General features: G+C 43.8%; 1 protein-coding gene across 4 annotated transcripts in view; it reads left to right on the top strand.

Annotated features, from left to right (window-relative positions):
- The first annotated feature begins 1,482 nt into the window (after positions 1-1,482).
- Positions 1,483-17,131, top strand: part of Enoph (enolase-phosphatase E1) — a 96,112-nt gene continuing 80,463 nt past the window's right edge. For 3 of the 4 annotated variants that reach the window (XM_037419240.2, XM_037419241.2, XM_037419238.2), the window contains exon 1: positions 1,483-1,656. In XM_037419240.2, the coding sequence (XP_037275137.2) occupies positions 1,588-1,656 (69 nt within the window). In that variant the 5' untranslated portion in view covers positions 1,483-1,587. The remainder of the gene's footprint in view (positions 1,657-17,131) is intronic. The other variant, XM_075865849.1, reaches the window with a different exon arrangement.

Below are 17,131 nucleotides of genomic sequence, written 5' to 3'. Positions count from 1 at the left end.
AGATGTGTTTCTACAAAACCGTATACCATCGGCCTCTCTTCCCTTAGCTGTCCTTCTATCTCTTCCCACTTCAGCCTGTTCCTACCACCCTGCATGTTAATATACCCTATGTCTGAATTGGCTCGGCGCTCATGGCTACGTCTATTTATGCCCCGGACTCTACCTATCTTAGATATTGGTGCCACTTTGGAATCTTATCTGTCCATACCACCTGTCGAAGAGTCTCCCATGTTGTTTTCCTCGTTACTAGCTATCCTGCACCCTGAAGGGCTCGCTTGCCCCCCAAAAAAGGTACTGCGCGTCCTGCAAGTCGCCAACCCACCTCATGACCTAGCCGCCCATCGAAGTGAATTCTGTCTCGTTGAAAACCCCTCCACCTATGCACCTCTCTGTTTATTTCCACCACCTCAAAGCCTTTCTCTCGACTCATCCGCCATATCTCTTGGTTTGCGTTGACCACCACTCTTTGCAGGTTGCTATCACGCACCGGTACCTCCGGTATCGTGCATATCACTACCTGTACCCTAGGAGAAGTGGCGCGCATGTCATCGATGCCTTTCGCCAGTGTGGCTGCTAGTCCTGCTGCATCTTCATTTAGGACATCGTTTAAACCGCCTGAAATTATCACGAGGTTTCGTCTATCAGCTGTCGTTTTGAGCTTTGCGCTCGCTTGCCTCATGACTGCTTCCAGCTTGCGTCCTGGGAACGCCCCTACTGCAACCCTCTTGTCACCTCTTACCCTCTCTTTGATGGCTTCTGTGCATCGATTTAAATTCGAGTCCCCGGCGATTATCACATGCTGTGACTTTTCAGCTGGAGCGTTCTGCACCTGGGGGCTACTTGCACCTGTGACGCCGGCTGCTTTGTTCCCTCCCTGCCCCACCACTACCTCGCTGAAGCTGGGCCTTGCGACAGTTGAACCGGCTAAACCTGTTTTTTCAAAACTTGCTTGCTTTTCCTTCTCCACCGTTCTGGTTGCCTGTTCCCTACTGTTCTCTCGGTAGGTCGCTTCTTTGTTCAGCTTCGCTAGCACTTCCTCGGCGGACTTCAGTCTTTCTCCCATTGCCCTCGTTTTCTCTTGCTCTGTCGCCAACGCAGTCTCGAGCTCGGCGATTCTCATCAGCAGTTCACTCTGGGCAACCATCATTTTCTCCATTTTTTCCTCGACCTCACATTGCCTACACTTCGCGTCAGCCTCTTCTTTATCCGCTTCTACGCTTGGGTCCACTTTCAAACCCACTCCACATCCTGAACACTTCACAGTCTTTTTAACCATGCCTTTCTGACACCAATTGTCCCTATACTCAATAATTACTAAACTCGAGCCCTTCACTACGAAAAAAAAAATAAAGTCCAAGCTCTACTACAAAAATTTGCGTGTTCAATGTACGCGCACCTCCCCCACGGGGTGGCAAAAGAAAAACTCATCTTGGGTCGCGAGCGCCACCGCGCGGTGCTTGCTCAAAACTGAAGGCAGGCCAACTATGCTGGGAGTGCGAGCCATTCCCCAGGCATTGTTTAGAGGAGGTGTTGGGTTGTCTTACCGTATACTACCTAGTGTTTGTGGAAGGGAACGGTATCTGAAATATGCGCGATGAAATACAAGCGGTTGTGCTCGATATTGAGGGTACTGTTATATCCGTGAACTTCGTCAAGGTGAGTGTCAGTTGCGCTCGCGCTTTACGTGGCACGTTCAGTTTTGACGCTGCTGTAAGTAGAACTGTTGCGAGAAACTAGTTCCATGGCGCCAAAAGAGACGGTTTAAAAGCGAAGGCAGATGAACGCTGAATAACGAAGACTTCATTGCTTCGCGACCATACATAAAAGAAAAGTTCGTGGCTACAGTAACTGAGACACGAATTATATCACCCGAATAGCGGCGCACGAAATACAATTCGCAGAGATTTTCAAGAGACGTGGTTTGTTGGTAGTGGGCCGTTTCTTAAATAAGGGGCGCGGCAGAGCACATGAAAGCAGCAAGAAGAGCACGAAGACACACAGCGCTAACTTACTACTCACGTTTAATAAATGCGAAGCATTTCTTCTTGCTCGCTTCAGGCACTTGACCGTCTATAAATATTTATGGATCTATCTATCAGCCGCCTATGTCTGCGTATTCTCGTGATCATCTGCCTAGCTTGGGGGTAACCGAAATTAGTACGGGAGGATAGATGGTTTGATGGGTGTGAATCGCTGTTCGTGACATAAATAATTTAACAATCCTGTCGCATACGTCGTCAGCACTTTCCACCAGAAGTGTGGCACATACTCGCAGGCGGGTATGTGCCACAGGTAATTGACAGTTTATATCTACCCAGGCACAGAGAGAACTGTGGACATGTGTAGTTTGATCGCTCAAAAAAAAAAAAAAAATCGCCAGGCCCGCACGCAACGTGCAGCACTATCTCAGCGAAAGCTAGAAGAGCGGCCTTTCAGAGCCTTTTTTTTGACACTCTTTGTGTAGCAGCTGCAAGCACACGTGATGGGTACCCTCTATGCCATAAATCATTGTGTAAAAGGTAGCCATCCACGATGGTAATTTGAATGCGTGTGCATTAAGAAAAACCCTATATTGGCAGTGTTGACCTAACGAATGCAAAAAATAAATGTCTGGGTCCCAGGAGAAATCAAAGCCCAGCATTCTGCATTGCAATTGAGTGTTCTATTACAGAGCTATGCCAGATTTCAGAACCACTTTCAGACGAAAACCTGCCAACCAGGAGGCACTCTGCGATTTGACCGAATCACAGAAAAGTTTGCATTGTACACAGATATTGCAACTTTTTTAAGATAATGAAATTGATGGGCTGCTCGCATGTGCACCACCAAGTACGGCCATATGTTACGTATTATCAGCTGCATCATCTTCCACTAGTTCCTATTCAAGATAACTCTGTCCTAGAATTCTGTCTTGTACCTACATTTCAAACAATGTAGGACCGAAAATTCATCGGCTACCACATTTCTAACTGTATCGGTTGTCTTGCAGGGTGTCATTGACACCTCGGCCCATTTCAATAATGTAGCTTTTTCCGCATGTGAGGGGAATGCCACGCATTTTGAACAACTCATTCATGTGCTTTTTTTTTTCCCACATCTGGTGAAGCTGATTCCTCCTGGTCATGTCTTCCTGCAGAGCTTCACAAGTTAGGTGCAGAAAAAACATGTTGCCACTTTGAGCACTCTTGTTTGTTCTATGGAAGACATGGGCACGGGCCGGGGCACGAAAGGGGCCCTTGCCCTCCCAGCTCCTTCCACAGGGTTTGCATCCTTTCTGTGCTTTCTTGGGGAGCCCTTGCACATCTGCCACAAGAAGATAGCTTGGGAATGCAGCACAGCGGAGGCATGAAACTTGTCCGAAGGTATCACGCCTAATGTGATCCAACGATTTTCTCAGTGCACTGCTAATGCACATTTTTGCAATGCACAGATGAAATGACAAAAGCAGCATAATTGCTTCATGTTCATATGATCAGCCACTTCCCTTATCGAAGAACATAAAGTTACTGTTGAAAAATCTGTGCAAGATGATGAAGCTGATTGTAGAAGTGCGTGCTCAGCTGAGGTGGCATAGGCGTGTCAGCCGAGGAGGGGGGGGGGGCAAGGGGGCACAAGCTTCCTTATTGAGAATAGTTGGAAGAGCTGGAGCCCCTCCCCCCCCACTTTCCACAGTGCACCATGGTCACTCTTGACTGCAAGTTAGAAAAAGCAACAAGTAAGGGAAAGTTTTCCGTCACAACAGTAATCACTCAATTTTGTCTTCACAGGAGAATGAAAATGTCATGAGGCAATGTTACAACAGAGCGAAATTTTGCCGACATTTCCGCTGTGATAATTTTCCTTGTGGGCTCTTTGTGGGGCGGGTCACCTGTGCGACGCTTTCGCGTCTTGTGCTGTAGTATTGTAGAGAAGACAAGCGCTGAACAGGGGCCCTATAATATTACATCACTTGTGCATGCTTTTATTTTGCTGTGACTTGTTGTTGCAGTTAGGGATGGGAACGAGCAAACTGTTTATGGACCGGTGAAAGCATTTCCTGCTTCCGGAGAATAATTTTCTTCAAAAAGGGTATATCATCACCACTGCTCTGTCCAAGCTGTTGCGAGCCGATGTGTGTGACTGATCGTTTTTGATGTTCAAGTTTTTTCACACTGAAAGGCCAAAAAAAATTTCCACTTTAGTCTATGATAAACCTGATCAGCCTTGGTTATGGTAACTTGGAGGCATAGTGGCAGCTTGCAAAGTGGCCACGAATAAAGCACTGAACTTGAGCTCTGTAGGAAACTCAGCTTTTAAGCTTGTGCCACAACTTCACCCACCGGACCAGGGAGGAGGTTAAATACCGTGGTTTTAGCACTATGAAGGCCTACTTAGGAATCGGGCTAGTTGGTTTTCACTCAACTTGAATTGCCCTTTACAGCTCAAAATACATCTCGGACATCAAAGAAGCACACACAGGCGCAGCGCTGCTTATTTCTCTATTTCTCTTTCTCTCAGAAAGCATGAGCTCACAGAGATGTATATGCGCACAAACTACTAAGCAACGTTATGCTGCAAGTAGAAATATTTTATTAAACTCATAATCCATCTCCCCAGCTTCTATATGTAGCCGCTGCTTACGTGATAGGCAGCTAGCCTTCTTGAATCACATTTAGAAGAAAATGCTATCCCGCTTCATGACGTCATATAACAAGCAGGCGATTTTGTGCCACACACAAAATTTTCTATTTTATTTTATTTAGTACATACTGCGAACCATAAATGGTGCAAGCAGGAAGGGCACATAACATACAAAAAAACAAGAATAACATGCACCATAAATAATGCAATTCACTCTGCTTAATTCACAATGAATGGGGATCACATAGTTTGTTCCAATAAGACACTGTCCGTGGAAAGAAAGAATACATAAAGACATCAGTTCTCGCGAAATATGGGGTAAGCAAATTGGGATGGTGATGTCGGGTCTGCCTAGTTGATAGGAAAGATAGATACGGTCATGGATCAACAGCGAGTTTATCGTTAAGTAACAAGAAAAGGAAATCAAGCTGTTGTTTAAGTCTGCGCGAAGCAGGTGGCTGAATGTCATTTGCAGTCATTAGTGCAGAGGGTGAATCAGATGGTAAGTATTTGTTGTATATAAAACGAACTGCTTTCCTTTGATCCCGCTCAATTTTATCAATATTAAACTTAGTGTAAGGATCCCATACTGTGCTGGCGTGTTCTAATTTTGGTCTTACAAAATAAAAATAACTAAGAAGCTTTACATTTGGAGGGCAGTTACGCAGTTTATGTCTTAAAAAGCCCGAGTTTTCGGAGGGCAGCTGAACATATGTTTTCTATGTGGACGTTCCAAGATAAATTGTTAGTTATGGTCAAGCCCAAATATTTATAGCTAGTGACCTCTCTCAGGGATGACAGCCCTAGTTTGTAGATATAGTCTAGCGGATTTTTTTGAGGTGTCAGATGCATACAGACACTTTTGTCTATGTTGAGGGTCATTCCCATTCATTACACCACTGATCTATATTAGAAAGATTTGTGTTAAGTTCGTTTTGATCATGAACAGAGTAAATATCACGAAACAAAACAGAATCATCGGCAAATAATCTAATTTGTACTGTAGGTGTTATGACATTGACAATATTGTTAATAAAAATGAGAAAAAGCAATGGCCCCAGTACACTTCCCTGGGGCACACCTGATGAGACATGAAGAGATGGTGAACAGTGGTCATTAATGGCAACAAACTGTGACCGGTTAGTAAGATATTCGGCAATCCAGTTTACGAGAATGTCTGGAAGACCAATCAGCTTAAGTTTTTGAATCAGTTTATCGTGAGGTTCTCTGTCAAACGCTTTACTGAAATCCAAGAAAATTATGTCAGTTTGCCTACTGTTATCAAGATTTGGTGCAAATGAGTGGATTACTGTAACCGATTGCGTTACTGTTGAATATGCCTTTCTAAACCCGTGTTGAAATTGTGTCAAAATAGAATGTTGGTCCAAAAAATTTACTATTTGGGTGGCAATAATGTGTTCAATTGATTTACAGCAGGATGACGTTGCAGATATAGGACGATAATTTTGAGATGAAAGACGGTTCCCTTTTTTAAATACGGGACTAATGCGAGCGGCCTTTCAGTCACCTGGTAGCTTTGATGACAATGAAACACAAAAAATTTTATACAGGAATTTTACGACATGTTTAGCATACCTTTTTAGAAAAATATTTGACAGATCATCCGGTCCACACGATGTTTTGGACTTAAGGTTTAAAAGCATCGCGAATACGCCAGAGTAAGACTCAAAAGATGCTTCAGATGGATCGAAAACTTTACCGCTTGGTACGTATGTACTAGAACCAAAAAACACACTGAAAATACGTATTAAAATGCGCAGCCACCACTTTCTGGTCAGTAACAATCACGCCCTCAATTGCTATTTCTGCCACGGGTTTCTTTTTGTCGGCAATATAATTCCAGAATTTACTTGGGTCATTTTTTATGAAATTGGGCAGCAGTGTCATAAAGTAGCGATCTTTAGAGGAGCGTAATGCGGAAGAACCAATGCCAAACAGTATGCCATATAAAAAATAGTTTATTCTCTTATTGTTTACGTGGTCCGGCATCAGTGGTCATTATGCGATGGGTCATTTTCGCATCATTTGTTGCCTCGCGTAACAAGCTGGTCCTGTGTGCATGACAAAGACTGTTCATACCAATATTCACTCAAGGTTCCCCTCAAGCTGCTCTGTGCAGCTTTTTTCGCCTGGTCTCCTCGCAGCCTTGTTATGCAATAAACTCAATTCGATTCAACACATAGCTAACGACCATTTCTAAAAAAAGCAACGAGGGATAGTTTGCCATTATCATCGTTCTTATCTTGTTCTTTCAGAGGAAAATTTTGCTTACACCTATTGTATTGGTGTATTTATGCGGGCGCTTGGGGACCTGTTGAAAAATTTTGATACAAATACGATGAATGTAAACAATGTACTACAACCCTAAAGCCAAATATTATACAATTTCAAAGCCAAAGCTCGAGAAGTTGACAATAAGTTAATCATAGTAATATAACGATAGCAATATCATTGTTTGCATGCACCAGATACAATATTCAGACTATTAGTAAATAAGGAAAAATATAATACACGCATGTCTGAATATATACAAGATGTAATATTTATGAAAAAAAATATAAAAGCAATCATTCCTTGAAAAACATGCTTGATCCCTCTGTCAGAGGGATCGGCATACAACATGAAAGTAAAATGCGCCTTTACAGAGGTAATTAAATGTTTATTGTACATTGATAAGGAAGGGCTTGCCGAATGTATGTGTTGGTGTTTGGCAACTATAGTCCTGTTCAATGTGGATGTATTCTCGTTGGCGCTTGGTACATCTCCATCTTGACGACTAACATCCATAATAAATTTATTGAATCATTGTGGTTATCTGAAGATGTTAACCGTCAAAGCATAATCAGCAAGATGAGCGTCGCTTATCGGGTGAGGAAAGAGGGCTAAGAGTGCCATATCTCGGCCTGTTAAAGTGTGATTGGACTTCGTGGTATCTAAAAATGCGCATCGTGTATCCTCTGTGTATGCTAATTCATATCGAAGTGCGAGGGCGTCAAAGTTCTCTTTCCTAATATATATATATATATATATACACACACGCATTGTTACATGTTTTGAAATGAACCAAGTTGCCGACAAAGCAACCAGCCTCCTGACAAGCGCTTGTTTACATATCTTGTTTTTCTTTATTGCTTATGTAACATCTATGGCTAGATTATCGAAATATACTCTTTTGCTGCCGTTTTAATCATCATTGATTGCAAATAGTCCTACTAAGAATGCTTTTGTAGCGCAGTCATCTCTTTACTTTGCAATTTAGAAATACATTTTTCTCAAGATCAGTTCTTTTTTAAAATTATCCAAACTTGATATGTGTTTTCTGCAAAGCTATCTGATCAATGGCACTTACATTTTCTCAGGTATAGTTAAATCGCTTCCAAATAGTTTCAACCTAAATTTTGTGTAATAGTGTAACATTTGAATTAAAAAAAATAAACAACAATTGAAAATTGGTTGTCTATGGTGCATGACAAGTGAGGACAAAATGTCTTGTGGCATAAATGTCATTCTCTGAATTAGGGATGGCTGCCACTGCTACGTGCAGTTGGTATGATGTGAAATATGATGGTCATGCAGTTTTTGTTTTCTGAGAGAAGCTATACTTCATTTTATACCTCAGTGTAAAATTTAATACGCAAATACAAAAAGCAAGAAAAGCTATGTGGTTTACACAAAAGGTAGGCCAGAAGCTGTTTTTTATTGAACAGCCTTAACTTCAAAATAAAATGTGGATCCGTTCCTGGGATGGCTCAAAACGGAACGGCTCCCCTGAAGGGATGAAATCGCTCCGAAAAGTGCGTCATTGTTTTGCGGGTTTCTGCTTGGCTTCAATGAAATGCTCTTGTACAAGTGGAAAGTGGAAACAGACCTTTGTTTTAAGTTAGAACTGTTTGTTGTTGTATGTTTTTTTTTCTGGTGCCTATGCCCTTTACCATGCTTCATTGTAGCTGAGCGCTGTAACCGGTCGTCCACCGCAGCGGTGCCCTTTACCGTGCGGTAGAGGAGCTTAAGAAACGTGCAGTTGAAGTTCTATTAGAAGATGCAAGATAGTTGAGCTCCTATTTGGTTGATAGCTATCAAGCAAACACGTTATGCCAGCAGGCTAAGTCTGTGCCCGCTGGCGTAGGGTGAAACTACAGATGCGGTGGTGCATCAGTTTTGCCCCAAGTTAATAACTGTGGGCAACTAGGAAAGCTTTTTGGCATCCATGTTGTGTATGATACTCATGTAGGACCGTACTTCATTTTCTGTTGTTTTTTGGCAGGCAGTAAAACTTTGTTGATGGGATGAAATATTTCTCTGTGTTGGGACCAGGAGCGTGCAATAATAGCACATCTTAAGCACTGCTGAAGCTCATTGCATAATGACTGAACAACAGTCATGCAAGTTTACACTAAACGGGTGTGCCTCTATATAACTGCCTGGCTTAAAGTCTTGTTTTTGTTTACCGCTGTGTCACCTTTGCAGATACTGGTTCATGTGTTGTGGTATTGCAATATCACAAAATAATGCATTTGTGCGGTATTTGATACTTTTCGTGTTTAAGGTGATGCGAAGTGTGATCTGCCACAACATGGCAGCCACATTGCAATGATTGTGGGCACGACGATCAGGCATCTGGACACTAGCAGCCACTGTGGTGGTTCATGAGGCTTGGCTGCTGACCAGAATTCCGGCAGCCACGTTCTCATGGGGGCACAAAGGCCCATTTATATGGTGCGATGGCAGTGAGGAAGAGCACCAAATATTCCAAATTTCTGAAGAATGATGAAATATAATGGTTTTGGGACCTAGAAACCCCCTGGATTGCTATTAGCGCAGCAAGTCCTTTATGGTAGGCATAGTTCCAAGCTTTTAGGACTGTGTTTACACAAGGGGCTTAGAGGATGTGCGTGGCATACAAGCACACGAGAACACGCTGGGGCTGGCAAAAAGTGCAGAGAAGAGCCGTGGGAGGGGCAAAGGGGGGCAGAAGCTAGCTTCACAGTAGAGAGAAAGAAAACAGTGAGAAGGATGCAATGGGAGGGATATTTAGCAGAAGACATTTTGGTGAGTGGGTATGGCTCCATTTTAATCATTTCATAGTGCACAGAGAGAGGATAAATGCATACTGACACGAAATGTACACAACAGAAAAGGTGCAGTGCAAGGTGCACATTATGTATGTGAATTGGCAAGATCGAACGCCGACTACAACAAAACTGGAATTCACAATACAGAAAAATACTTGGGACTGATAAATAACTCTTGCTACTTAAAAAGCTATCTCTTAAAATTATAGATACTTCACCAGCTTGGTCAATATGGATCACTTCCATGATTGTGTGTGCCTGCTTATTCAGGTGCAAGACCGAGGTTGATTGATATGTGGGGTTTAACGTCCCAAAACCACTATATGATTATGAGAGACGCCGTAGTGGAGGGCTCCGGAAATTTAGACCACCTGGGGTTCTTTAACGTGCACCCAAATCTGAGCACACGGGCCTACAACATTTCCGCCTCCATCGGAAATGCAGCCGCCGCAGCCGGGATTCGAACCCGCGCCCTGCGGGTCAGTAGCCGAGTACCTTAGCCACTAGACCACCGCGGCGGGGCGCAAGACCGAGGTGTTACACAATAAATGTGCATGTGTTGCAATGTAAACCATGATAAGCTCTAAGGTTATTCCATAGTACTTCAATCAATATGAGTTGTGAATCTCATCATAGGCCAGACACGCAGGTCATCGACACCATGGTCATCTGCTGATTTCTGCATTATCTATTGAGAAAAAATGACATAGTAAAAGCTCGCGACAACACCAGCGCTGTGTGTGGCATCGAGCAGCTTGCCAAAAGCTCATGCAGGTGCTCTAGGGTTTTGTATTGTTGCTCCCAGATGGTGCGGCAGTCTTCAGAACGCCTCAGAATTGGCCATGGGCTTGCCCCGGTTTCGGAACGCACTGGTATGATTGAAGAACTGTGAGGTTACTCTTGTTCTTGAAGGTGCACATTCTTGCAATGACCGGCATGGCCTTCCTGCAATCAATAATAAGCTTGTATCTTCATACATTTTTCAAATACCTTCTGCTGCTTATTGGTTCTTGATTATCTAGGGGGGGGGGGGGGGGGCAAGTAAGCCTTTACTCAGTGGACTTGCCCTGTCATTGGCTCAAGTTTGTTTTGGCAATAACGCCAGACGCTGCGTTTCAAGAGCTGTCTACTTCCTACTTTTACCTCGTAGGCCTCTATGAGCAGCTGTGCAGTTCATTTATAAAAATGTCCAAGAGCCAAGGAAGTGTTATCATTATAACCGATTATTGTTATAAATGTGCTGACATCAAAAAAGAGTTATGAAAACATCTTATTTGCATGCAAGTAAGGTATGCAACCACATACTACTTGTGTACAGAAAGAGGCATGGTCCTTTGATTCCTTTACACGATGCAACCACGGATCTTTCTCGAGCACATCTGGGGGCTCTACATAGGGGAGCAGGACCTCCCCCGTAAAAACAAGGTCCCGGAGTGGCCTCCTGCGATGACAGTGCCTGGGTAGGCTGCTCAACTGTGTCGTTGGAGTCGTTGCTCTCACCACTATTGACTGCACAGCCGGGTTGGAGCGGAGACCCATTTGGCAGCGTGCACTGTAGCCAAATTCAATCACTATATGCGACATTGCGGCACTGGAACATCGTAATGAGCGATTCATTTTACCATAGAAAGCACACCAAAGTGCCTGGGGCCATCGTTTTTCATCATTATATTCGATATATTCTATGAAATGGCATCGTTATAATGGACTTGACTGTACTTCATTTTCATTTTACAGCAAACGCTGTTATGAGATCACAACAGTCTATTCTGCTGGCATAGCTGTCAATTGCCACCACAGCTGTCACTATTGTCTCCAAGAAAATAAAAAAAGTTGAGTGGGACACAGGCGCTCTGCATGGTGGTTGAGTAGTGTACCCTAGAGCCACGCTGTTGCTTTCACCTCCTTTGCAAGAGCACTCCATACAGGCTTCATGTAGGGCAAGGAGTCACTCTAACAGATTTAATGTAGCACTAAAGAAGTGCAAAATAATGCCATTGAACAATGTCTGCTTGAATCTCTGGACCACAAGCATAATTTGCCCATCCTGGCTGAAAGGATGGTGTAAAGTGTAATGGTTAAAGTGAGGTGTTGAAATCAACTTAAGAGTGATCACTTGGCACCTTTTGTAAGCATTGCATATTTTCATAAGGTTTTCCTTATGGTCAGATCTCTCTGCAGTGGAAAAGAAGTTAATGGGGCAAAGCAAAATAAATCTTAAGCATGCTAATAAATGCCACAAAAAATTGGTTGAATGCAGCAGGATAGTGGTGTTACTTAGTATAATGTTATGCTGTGGAAAATGATACGTTAAGCAGACAGGGCACTGTTCAAACAAAGGACCGTAAGGCTTCATTGTGGGGATCACCACCTTGTTGAAACCTTTCATTGCATTATAGGGAGTGTAGCTGCATGCATTTGCTGTCAGAAGCTAAGGTCCTTTAAAGAAAAAAAAATGTTGTACGGGAACTTCAAGTAGCACTTTTTATTAATAAATTTGGTGAGAGATGGCATCACAAGACCATCTATCGCATTGCATTCTTTAACATTTAGAATTCTTTAACACTAACCACTAATAGGTTTTCTGGCCATGTTTCTTTGCATAAATATACAAGGTATCCTAGCTATCTCTAGCCAAAGTTCAAAAATATGCCGACACACACAACGATGATGTGATCAAATGCATGTTGCTGACTGTTGCCTGGAGTGAGTGAGAATAATTTTTGTGTTTTGATTAATTGCCAAAATACGTCACATTTATAAACCAACTTTTTAAGTAACGAAAATGAGGCGGGCATTTCAATGAGAAAGTTGTTCATCGGTTTGGATAGCGTCCAAATAGACAGCTTCGAGCTTTATATCTGTTAATTTTTTAGTGGTTCTATACTAACTGGAAATGCCTACAAAATGCAAAAAAATACCACCTGACAAGCCCACTTGCACGCCAGTGCGCATAATGATTCTAGTTGCAGTTAGTATAAAAGTTAGTTGTTCTCGCCACATGCTGCAAGGATCCAATTATTGGTATAGACATCTTACGAGAGTGCGGCGCCATCATCAATATATCAGACAGTTTGATTACGTTCTGCGACAGTTCGGGCGCACCTGATTGTCCACAGGCATACCCAAACCAACGGCGTCTAACTGATGACGATGTGGTTCTCCCTCCTCGGTCATGCACGCTTGTTTCTGTGGCAGCCGCTGTCCAGTTTGACGGTGAAGGAGTTGCAGACCGAATTAGCTCGCTCTTCTCACAAACAGCATTTCTGTCGCAAGAGGTATCGTCAGTGTCACAGCTGGACGCACGGACTTGCTTCTGACAAATTTTAGTGGTGAGCGCCGGCACCTTCCAAAAGGCATGGCCGTCATTTACTTCGACGATATCACAGACACAGAAGGCGGCTTGGCAGTAGTTGACGAGGCGCTAAAACTTGATTCAACACCAGTTCTCGACGTTAGCACTACTTTGCCTAAGAATGAACGAAAGAGGCTTCTTGAGCTACTGGCCGAATTCAAAGACTGCTTTTCGACAACACCAAGAGTTGGCCGCACGTCTCTAACCAAGCATCGGATAATTACCGATGACATGGCAAGACCAATTCACCAGAATCCCTATCGCGTGGTTCCAAAAGATTGCGAAGTGATACTAAAGCAAGTCGACAAAATGCTAGAAGATGACGTCATTCGGCCCTCAAAAAGCCCCTGGGCGCCACCTATAGTCCTTGTTAAAAAAAAAGACGGCAGCCTGCGCTTCTGTGTAAGTTACAGAAAACTCAATCAGGTGACAAAGAGATATGTGTATACACTTCCTCGTATATATGACTCTCTCGACAGACTTCGACATGCTCGTTACTTTTCATCGATGGACTTAAGGAGTGGATATTGGCAAATTGAGGTAGACCCGAGAGACCGCGAGAAGACTGCTTTTGTGACACCAGATGGCTTATATGAGTTTAAAGTCTTCCCCTTTGGTTAATGCTCAGTGCCTGCTACCTTTCAAAGACCCATGGATACCGTACTTTTTGGGTTGAAGTGGAAAACCTGCTTGGTCTACCTTGATGATGTCATAGTTTCTATCACCAGCACCTTAAAAGACTTGAGGTAGTTTTACAAGCCATACGATCTACGTGCTTGACGTTGAAGCCTGAAAATTGCCACTTTTGCTATGAAGAACTGCGATTTCTTGTCCACATTGTCAGTCACGCAGGCGTTCGTCCTGATCCTGAAAAAATTGCAGCTGTTACACAGTTCCCGGTGCCGACTGATAAGAAAACTGTCCGGCGATTCCTCGGCCTACGTGCATAATATAGGCAATTCATCGCGGACTTCGCACGCATCGCATCACTATTAACCCGCCTCACGAGAGAAGACGTTGCCTTCCAATGGAGCATTGAAGAAGCTGTTTTAAGAACCTGCGCCAGCGACTACAGACGCCTCCAGTGCTTGCCCATTTTGATGAGAAAGCCCCAACGATGCTGCACACTGATGTTGGTCTGGGAGCTGTGCTTGTTCAGCTGCAAAAAGGCACAGAAAGAGTAATCACCTATGCAAGCCGAACACTAACGCGCGCTGAGACTAATTACTCCACGACTGAGAAATAATGCCTCGCCGTGGTATGGGCGGTCACAAAATTTTGCCGTATTCAGATGGCCGCCCTTTCAAGGTCATCAGCGACCACCATTCACTGTTTTGGTTGACGAATCTTAAAGATCCTACCGGGTGATTAGCGCTTGGAGTCTCAGGCTACAGGAGTACAACATGACGGTCGTACACAAGTCAGGGAACCGCCACATGAACGCTGACTGTTTATCCCGCTCACCCATTCAATCTGTAACTCTATCCGATGAGGAGGAAACGGCATTCCTCGGTGTGCTCGACACGACCACCATTGTGCAGCAACAACGTGGCAACCTTGAGTTACTTGCCCTAATTAATTACCTAGACGGAAGATCTCAGAAGGCACCAACTGTTTTCGTTAGAGCACTGTCATCATTTTGCTTACAGGGCGGAGTAATATACAAAAGAAACTTCTCTTTGACAGGATCTGCCTATTCGCTCGTCATCCCAGCAGGCCTTCGCTCCTAAGTACTCGAAGCATGCCACAACGACGTGAGTTCAGGCCACTTAGGTTACACGAGAACGTTGGCCAGAGTACCGCAATGCTACTACTGGCCAAGACTGACTATAGCCGTAAAGCACCATGTTTGTACTTGCCTCGACTGCCAGCGACGGAAGTCACCGCCGACTAAACCAGCTGGCCTCCTGCAGCCCGTGCAGGTCCCAAGAACACCATTCGACCAGATTGGCATGGATATTTTGGGCCCACTTCCTACTTCTACTGCCGGGAACCGCTGGGTTATTGTCGCGACTGATTACCTTACCCGTTATGCTGAAACAGTGGCTATCCAGAGAGGTATAGCAGCGGAGGTTGCACAATTTTTTATCGAGAATGTTGTCCTGCGACATGGTGCACCAAGCGTCGTAATCACAGACAGAGGAACCACATTTACGGCAGCTCTTTTGGATCAAGTCCTCATGCTGAGTGGAACAACCCATCGTAAGATGGGTTGCTTCACTTAGCATGTTCCTACCACCCGCAAACGAACACGCTTACAGAGCTTCTGAACAAAACAATTGAAGACATGCTTCAATGTACGTAGACGCCGAACCCGAAAATTGGGACGAAATCTTGCCATATATCACGTTTGCATACAACACGGCCAAGCGAGAAACAATCCGGATGACCCCGTTCAGCCTAATTTGCGTAAGGGAAGTACGAACTATGTTAGATGCAATGCTAGCGCATGAATGTGACGACATCGACCCGGACGCAGAGATGTTTACAGAACGAGCGGAAGAAGCAAGGCAACTAGCACGCTTGCGAATCCAGTAGCACCAAGAGTACAATGCAAGCCGCTACAATTTTCGCCACAGAACAGTCGTTTACCAGACCGTCGACGGAGTGTGGGTTTGGACACACATACGGAAACGAGGACTCTCCGAAAAGGAGATTCTTTGGGCCATAACTAGTACTGCAATGAATGAGTGATGGTACTAGGTGGTTTCCGACAGTTCGGGTAGTACGAGGCTTCGCCAGCACCGTCCTGAACTAGTTCACGTTGTACACTTGAAGCCTTATGCCAGGTAGTGACTGCGCAAAACATTTCTTAAAGAAAAAAAATGCAGTACCGATCTAGCATCGGGGCGATGCTCATTAAGAGGGAGGCAAATGACGCGTGTGTACTGGTGGACAAAAACAACGATAAGGGGATTTGACGGACACCAGGTAGTGGAGCTCTGGCTGATCAAAGACAAAGAAGGTGATCTTGCTGTTCGGCTGCTGAGAATCACTGTGTCAACGTCTATCTGCCTTTTGTGCGTGTTGTACCGTGACAATATTATATATTAGCCATGGCAAGCAGCATGGAAAGGACAGCCCAAGAAAAGCATACTTAGGATGTAGAGAGAGAAATCGCAGCTAAGAAAGAGGAGATACTAAAATTTTTAGAACAGTTATAAAATTTACTAACAAAATTTGTTTCATCCTTCTTTAAATATTTGAGTCACATAAATATGGAAGCTTGAGCGAGTTTGTATGACATCGTTTCCAATATACAATTCTTATTCATTGTTTATGAATAGGATTTGTATATCAAGTCCTGTTATCATGCAGTAAAACTTACATGGGCCAAAGTTGTAGATTCACCAAGGTTCGTCTTTGTGACCACAAACGCTCATTATCAAAGACAAAACCATACTCTCTCATCACTCATTGTCACGAATGTGGCTGCGCATCCTTCTTCAGTGACACACACAAAGTAAAACCAGTGTTTGAAGCCTTCCACATTCAAAGGAACTACGATAAGTGTGTCAGCGTGGCGTCAATTTCGCCGAGTGGCACAGAGTCGTATCTTTGCAGCACCTGCAAAAGATGATGCCAATGTATGTCTTTATCGGTTTTTTCCTTGCTTGCACCATGTTTGCATGTCTTGCTGTTTTGTTTTTTTTCTATGTTCTGGTAAGTTGTTTTGTGTGTGCTGCCCATTAACCAAAACATTATTGTTTTGTGTGTGCTGCCCATCAACCAAGATTCCTGATTTGTCCTGGAATTTTCAGTCGAATGTTGTGTGCTAACCATCGACTTCATTGTGACGCTGGAGCTGAAGTGGTTCTTAGGCCAACTGCACAATAAATACAGTGGAAGTAAATTTTTCAAAGACTTCTAAGTCGAATTAATGCCAGCATCTATGGTATAATAATCTGAAGGCTTTCTTCAGCGCATCAATTTTGAAGAGGTTGCTATTGCCTAGGAATGAATGATTGCTCATGTACTTTTATGAGATCAGAACTGATTCTCTCAGAGTAGAAAGGATGGCAAGGAAGTCTGTGCCGTTATATCTGGTACTGAAACCTGGAGA

The sequence above is a fragment of the Rhipicephalus microplus genome, chromosome 6 (genome assembly GCF_043290135.1).
Source record: "Rhipicephalus microplus isolate Deutch F79 chromosome 6, USDA_Rmic, whole genome shotgun sequence".
In the NCBI taxonomy this organism is placed as follows: Eukaryota; Metazoa; Arthropoda; class Arachnida; order Ixodida; family Ixodidae; genus Rhipicephalus; species Rhipicephalus microplus.
The sequence above is the reverse complement of the archived record's forward strand: the minus strand, read 5'-3'. Positions and strand labels throughout refer to the sequence as shown.